Source organism: Montipora foliosa, chromosome 11 (genome assembly GCF_036669935.1).
Source record: "Montipora foliosa isolate CH-2021 chromosome 11, ASM3666993v2, whole genome shotgun sequence".
In the NCBI taxonomy this organism is placed as follows: Eukaryota; Metazoa; Cnidaria; class Anthozoa; order Scleractinia; family Acroporidae; genus Montipora; species Montipora foliosa.
Window position 1 is genome coordinate 32,026,963 of NC_090879.1, and position 7,500 is coordinate 32,034,462.

The 7,500-nt window shown below is 40.1% G+C and overlaps 1 protein-coding gene across 1 annotated transcript in view; it reads right to left on the reverse strand.

The window, feature by feature from the left end:
• Positions 1–7,500, reverse strand: part of LOC137974699 (uncharacterized) — a 12,036-nt gene that overhangs the window by 4,461 nt on the left and 75 nt on the right. Inside the window, exons 1-2 of the mRNA XM_068821637.1 lie at positions 7,415–7,500; positions 3,381–3,687 (exon numbers count right to left, since the gene is read on the reverse strand). The exon at positions 7,415–7,500 is cut by the window's right edge and continues 75 nt beyond it. Of these exons, the coding sequence (XP_068677738.1) occupies positions 3,381–3,687; positions 7,415–7,478 (371 nt within the window). The 5' untranslated portion in view covers positions 7,479–7,500. The remainder of the gene's footprint in view (positions 1–3,380; positions 3,688–7,414) is intronic.

Sequence of the window (7,500 nt, forward strand, 5' to 3'; positions counted from 1 at the left end):
AGTGCAGCCCACAGCAGATTATTGAGCATAAGTGCAGCCTGCTGCAAATTATTGAACCGTTGACCGAAAAAAGCTGGGGACGAGATTGTGTTATTTTTGTTGAGCAGAAAAATGGCTGCGAGTAGGTTTAGAAGTTTGAGCGAAGAAACTATTTTGAATGAATAATAAAGCAATTATTGAATTCAGCTTTCGTAGAATTATGAAGAATTCTGCAGATCTCGGAGGATGTTATCCACCTCGGCCTTCGGCCTTGGTGGATAACACCCTCCTCGACCAGCAGAATTCTTCATATCCTACTCAGCCTCATTCAATAATTGCTAATTATTTTACTGTTATACTCGCTGTGGCTGATGATGATGTTTGAAATATCGAAACATGTTCCTTAAATTCAAAAGTGCGCTTACCAGTATGTTTAATCACTCACTGAAAAACTATGTCACCATTAACCCTTTGATGTCCAAACCAGACTTAGTATTTTACTGTCTAACGTCAGACGATTTTACTCGTCAATGGGGAACCCGCAGAAGGTGCAAGACTGTACCTGTGACAACCCTTTCCTTCTTCTGTTTTATGGGCCCACTGACGTATTTTTTGGGGTGCGTTGCTAAGGATGTAATGGTTAAGTAATTTGAGAGAATTTAGCATTATTTTGGTCAGTTTCCAACTTTTGTAAGCCAATGACCCTAAATATGACATCATCATACCACGCCCATAGTCACGTGACCAATAAAAGAAAACTCTAAATTTGCCTCCCTGTTACGCAATTTGGGAATTTAATCCACCGTTCGATAATTTGTATTCGTTTTTGTATCCAGCCAAGCATGGTTTTCTTTTTATTTTGAAAAATGATACTGAACTACATGTAACCATAACTTTTTCAAAAAAGATGATTTTTAAAAAATCAGCTTTTTCTCAAACTGCATGTTTACGCATGCGCAGTTGATCTGAGAACGAGTGCAAGGAAGGGCGAGGAAACACGGTCTTCGATGGAAACAACAGTTCGTGCGGTGACTCTTGTTTGTGAGTGGGTTTTCTTGTCAGCTCATGATACGATGACGTCAGTTACCGGAAGTAACATTTCACTTCCTCAGCAACCCATGAAAAATCCGTCTGTGGGCCCTTAACCCTTTCACCCCCGTGGGATTCCCCATTGACGAGTAAAATCGTCTGGCGTTAGACAGAGTAAAATCTATAAGTGGCACTCTTAGGAGTGAAAGGGTTAATGGGGACATAGTTTTTGAGTGAATCTAGCTGTTGTTAACCCTTTCACCCCCGTGGGGTTCCCCATTGACGAGTAAAATCGTCTGGCGTTAGACAGAGTAAAATCTATAAGTGCCACTCTTGGGAGTGAAAGGGTTAATGGGGACATAGTTTTTGAGTGAATCTAGCTGTTGTTAACCCTGTCACCCCTGTGGGGTTCCCCACTGACGAGTAAAATCGTCTGGCGTTAAACAGAGTAAAATCTATAAGTGGCACTCTTAGGAGTGAAAGGGTTAATGGGGACATAGTTTTTGAGTGAATCTAGCTGTTGTTAACCCTTTCACTGCCGTGGGGTTCCCCACTGACGAGTAAAATCGTCTGGCGTTAGACAGAGTAAAATCTATAAGTGCCACTCTTGGGAGTGAAAGGGTTAATGGGGACATAGTTTTTGAGTGAATCTAGCTGTTGTTAACCCTTTCACCCCCGTGGGGTTCCCCATTGACGAGTAAAATCGTCTGGCGTTAGACAGAGTAAAATCTATAAGTGCCACTCTTGGGAGTGAAAGGGTTAATGGGGACATAGTTTTTGAGTGAATCTAGCTGTTGTTAACCCTTTCACCCCCGTGGGGTTCCCCATTGACGAGTAAAATCGTCTGGCGTTAGACAGAGTAAAATCTATAAGTGCCACTCTTGGGAGTGAAAGGGTTAATGGGGACATAGTTTTTGAGTGAACCTAGCTGTTGTTAACCCTTTCACTGCCGTGGGGTTCCCCACTGACGAGTAAAATCGTCTGGCGTTAGACAGAGTAAAATCTATAAGTGGCACTCTTGGGAGTGAAAGGATTAATGGGGACATAGTTTTTGAGTGAATCTAGCTGTTGTTAACCCTTTCACTGCCGTGGGGTTCCCCAGTGACGAGTAAAATCGTCTGGCGTTAGACAGAGTAAAATCTATAAGTGGCACTCTTGGGAGTAAAAGGATTAATGGGGACATAGTTTTTGAGTGAATCTAGCTGTTGTTAACCCTTTCACTGCGGTGGGGTTCCCCACTGACGAGTAAAATCGTCTGGCGTTAGACAGAGTAAAATCTATAAGTGGCACTCTTGGGAGTGAAAGGGTTAAGTTGCAGAAATTAGGCCATTCTGTAGTTAACCCACTGACTCCTAGGTGTGAGACTCAACAGATTTCACTGTCTAACGCCAGATGATTTTACTTGTCAATAGGGGGTGGTTCAAGAGTCAATGGGTTTACAACCCCTACACCCTCTTTTAAGGGGCAATTTACGCGGTACAATTTTTGTCGCATGCGACAACGGCTTACGACAGGCCCACGACATGATTTACGATTGTCGTGTACGTCAGAAAAAATGTTGTTGCATTTTAAAACATGTTTTAAAACGCTGCGACAACTGTAAGTAGGCCTGTCCCGAGCTTGTTGTATGCGACAAAAATCGTACCGTGTAAATTGGCCCTAAAACAATGAACCCTATGAGTGACACTTCATTAAATACAATGTACAAGGTTTGTGCTCGATTTTGCCTATAAAACTCCAGGAGTATTCAAGGAGTTTTCAAGAACCAGGAATTGAGTTTTCAAGGAGTCTTTATATAAGAAGATTGCTATGTCATACATAGTGTTTCAGTGTTTTCTTTGCTGAAAAAGCCTACCTTGATATTCCTTACCACATCCTGTAAGTTAAGTGCACGCACAGGCATTACGATTTTTGGTTTTAATGTTTCACTAATAGTCAATTTTGGGCTCAATTTTTGAAATGTCTCTTTAACTTAGCTTGATGCAATCTCAACAATTTTAACTCAAGAAAAAATTCAAGGAATTTTCAAGCAGTTTTCCACAACTCATTTTTTTGAAGGGCTTTTCAAGTGCCCTTGAAGTCCAAAATTAAATTCCAGGGCTTTTCAAGGACGAACCCTGTAAATAGATTTGACCACATTTGCTACCTATTAATTTTCTAGTGTTCAAGGTTTTCGGATTTTCAGAGTAAATGTTAAAATACACTTTTTTTCAAAAAGTGATGTTTTGCCACTGTTACGACGCACTTATACGATCCTGGTTAGAAGACAAGTAAGGGTTTCAATCTGGCGTCTTAGAAGTCTGGTTTTTCATCATTCCCCAAACTTCCCGGTTGACAAACCATACACCCTGTAGAAATTACTCAGTTCTTACATTTTAAGGAAGAAAACTTTGGCCTCAGCATCAGCTGCACGAGGAATAAGATTCTTCAGAAGCTCAATAATCTCTCCACAAATTTTCTTCAACTCTGCCTCGATCTTTTTCTTGTACTCCCTCATGCTCTCAATGTGCTTTTCTGACTTTGCCTCGTCAACTGCCTTGGTCTCCATGGAGGAGACTATCCGCCAAGCTGCTCTACGGGCACCAATAACATTCTTGTATGCCACAGACAAAAGATTGCGCTCCTCCGTTGAGAGTTCAGCGTCCATCTTGGCTACATTTTTCATGGAGTCTACCATATCTACAAGGAAAGTTCCTAGACTCAAGCTAAAAGTAATCTCAAATTTGTGCATATCAATATTTTTGTGCAAAATGAAAAATGCAAAATGTCATGCCTTCTTAACAACAGTAATTTTTGAGGTGAGGTAACTTCAAGACTAGTCTTTTTTAGCAACGGAAGAGTTATAGTTAAATGAAGTATGATCGTCCGCGCGAGTGTAGTCCTTAGAAGACTTTTTTAGGATGATATTGACTGATGTTTCAACGACTTAAGAGGAAGTCATCTTCAGAGTCAAGTGATTTCTACACGTCAGAAAATGGTATTAACTGCGTCACTAAGTGGAGGATGGGTGCCCAAGACATCCTAGAGCTTCCACTGTTGCCAGCCAGCTCCAAGATGGAGACTGAACCCATGGCTGGGCAAAACCTGACAACCCAGCCATGAGCCCCCACACAGCAGAGAAGATAGGTACCCATCACGCTGATAAAAAGGGCAAAGCTGAGGGGGGAGGGAGGGAAAAAAGGCTAAACACTCCACACAAAATGCTCCTTCTTCCCGCCACACATATAAAGAAGCTCTTCAACCCAAAGCACAAGGAATCACATGTACAAATATAACAAAACCACTGACAACAACTGACAGCAGTCGCTCCTGGTTGTTAACTCTGTAAAATTGCATTTAACCTCCTTAAACACTCTGGTCATTGATCAATGTGATTGGTCAACTAAGTCGTGATGTTATCAGTGCTTGAAATTAGCGGTCGTCCAGTCATCAAAGACGACCAGAAGTTACCGGGCGACTAGTTTTTGGTAAAATGAAAAAGTTGATTACCCGAAGAAAAAACAACATAAATCCTAGTCTAAAATAGAAAATGTATTACTTAATCAGCACCCAACTCACTCGACAGTTTTCTGTTGTCAATGTCTGATACAGTGTAGTAGTGTAAAGTTAACAATAATTAATTTGCTGCAGTTGAGCATTTTCCCGTGTTTTGAATATCTCAGATTGAATATCTCAAAAAATTGTCTTATAGGAAAATTCACATGTAGCTGGCGATGGAGATCAAGGACTAAAACTTAAACCCAGACTTCCACCAAAAAAAAACACTGGCAGACACTAAAAACTATGGGATATTCAAGCTTCAATGCCATGCAATTGCATCTCAAAATTCACCACCTAGCCTCGTTTGCACAAAATTATTCACATCATTGGACATGCAATACTGTTCGCACGTCGGTTTTCATTACAAGTTTGCTCCTTTGGGATTTAGCTCATGCTAAAATTTACGAGTCTGATTTTCGAATTTGAGGCTTGGTGGTGAAACTAGCTAGTCAGAGTTATCATGCATAAGTGCTATTGTGGTCCAAGGTTAAAGGGCCACCGACAACCAGTGTCCTTTGCGTGACTTTGTTGTTGTTATTATCCGGGCAATCGAATCGGCCGGTTCGCTTCAGAAACATCCTGTGAAGAAGAACTTCTGCGAATTCGCTGTTCGATTTGTTTTTTAATCCAAACGCCTTCCTCCTTTCGTTCCATAATCTTAAGGTTGAAGTAGTGAGCCAAATAACATGGCGCTTTTCCTTCCTCGGCGGACGACCTTTCTTCACAGTTTTCATTTCGCTTTTAACACGAACACAACACCCAAATAACGCCAAAAATACAATATTTAAACATTAAGGAAAATATTAACAAAGTTTGAAGCTACTGGGCATCCAAAACACGACGATGTGAGACGATGGAATTTGACTTTTCAAGAAATACTAGTTTCTGTATTACAGAAAATGCCGCCGATAGCTTGCACGCCCGCAAAGACTTGTGGTTGTCGGTGGCCCTTTAAACAAGGAGAAGAAGGCTTGATTTGTCTTGGGAGATAAATAAAACAAATTGTTATTTAACTTCAGTCAGCAGAGTACAAATCAGGGCCGTCATTAGGGGCTGTAACCCGTAACACCTGTTACGGCTGAGCCCAGTCAATTTTATGGGTGATGGTTGCTGCAGAATGAATCTTCATGGCGGAAAACAAATTGAAATTTATTTATACACATTTACCTTCTAAAGAAAATATAATTGCTGCCTTTTGTGGTCTGTGTTCCTGATTCTAAGACATGTTTTTGGTAAAAATCCAAACATTTCCGCAAAAAACCTTTGGAGAACACCTCCGACTGATCGTTGTTGGATTCCAATGCCATTTTCGGCAACAAAATCATTATCAATGCACCATACTTGACATAAATGGGATTCCACTGACCTTTTTCTGCCGTTCTGTCATGCATGACCATTTCCACATGGTTAGTAAATATCTTCATTCATTGTGAAGTTTATCTTTTTGGCCTGTTTTATTTTTATCACTATTTGATTGAGAAAATATACAATTTGCACCTCAGAGTGCTGGAAAATGCATTTCCGAGGTTCTGATTTTAAGAATTTTCTGGGGGAGAATGCCCTCAGACCCCCTACATGGCCTTGTATTAAGATGTTATGTGTGAAATCTTGAGTGTTACACCTGCTTCAAAAGTTAATGACAATCCTGAAAATAACACCCAAAACTAAGAAAACAATGAATATTTGCCAATTTTTTAGATTTTTTGGCGAAAACGAGTTCCTAGAGACAAGTGATAACTTAGATGACAATGAACTTTCTTTGTTTATTGAAGAAAACCGAAATGTAAACTTTGAACACGACACAAAAAAGGAGAAAAACTGACCTCAACGTATTGAAACAATGGCCCAAGTCTGTGAAGGAAGGGCCACTGAAGAAATTCCTCCTGAGGAACTTGACAACTTTCTATGTCATTTCTTCATCAAAGTCAGTTTTTCTTGGCTGGACATTTACTTGGAGACTGAGATCCTCGTTGTTAATATCTATGTAAACCTTACAATAGAGAATTTTCCCAAATCCCATCTTTGTTTTCCTTATAAGTAATGCAAGCGTTTGAAATAAAATGCACAACACTTTGCTCGACTCGATTGATAGGTTTGACAAGTCTTCGTTTTTGACCAATCAACAGCAGCCAAATATTAAGCATGCAAAACCTGGACCGTCTCTCAATGAGAAGTCATGTTAGAAAGTTTGTCACATAGCAAATTAGAAAGTTAAGCTTAAGGGTTCTTCTATTTTCCGACTGAGTTGAATGATAAATCTCATATTGGATGATTTAAAGTGTATTATCATGGGATATTTTTTACTCGTCTCTTGTATTTTGAATCGCCCTTCGGGCTCGTCAAAATACAGCGAGACTCGTAATAAAAATCCCACGATACTACAAACTAAATCGTTCAATAAGATGTATTTATTTAAGCTTATATTTACCATGATACAACCACATTGCATTTGAGACTCTACAAATTTGATCCGACAGACAATGATAAATCTTTACTACAGCTTTTATTTGTGTGACGAATATGGGGTGAACAAAACACAGAATATCCTCCTCCTACTTTCCTTCATTTTAAAAATATTTTTCCGTTCCTTGCATTCGGTGAATAACGCTGATCTTACATGGAATAAAATTCCTCATTACTTAAAGGATATGGACCTCACACAATGCCCCAAATAGCGACTTTAAACGCAAATACAATTCACTGGGTACATTAAGACGAAAGCTGATTCGAAGTAATGGTCATTGTACGGAATGTTTGCCAAAGGAATAGTTTGCCGACGACAACCGACTTAGCGCGATGGCAAATCGACGACTTTACAGAGACTCACATATTTCCTACTTTTGGCGTCGAAAAACTATCCTCTTACCTTCATAACGCTCAGCCTGTTCGGCTAGCTTGGCCATGTACACACTGCTTTCTCTGTCGTCCATTTTATAACCTTCGCGGAACCTT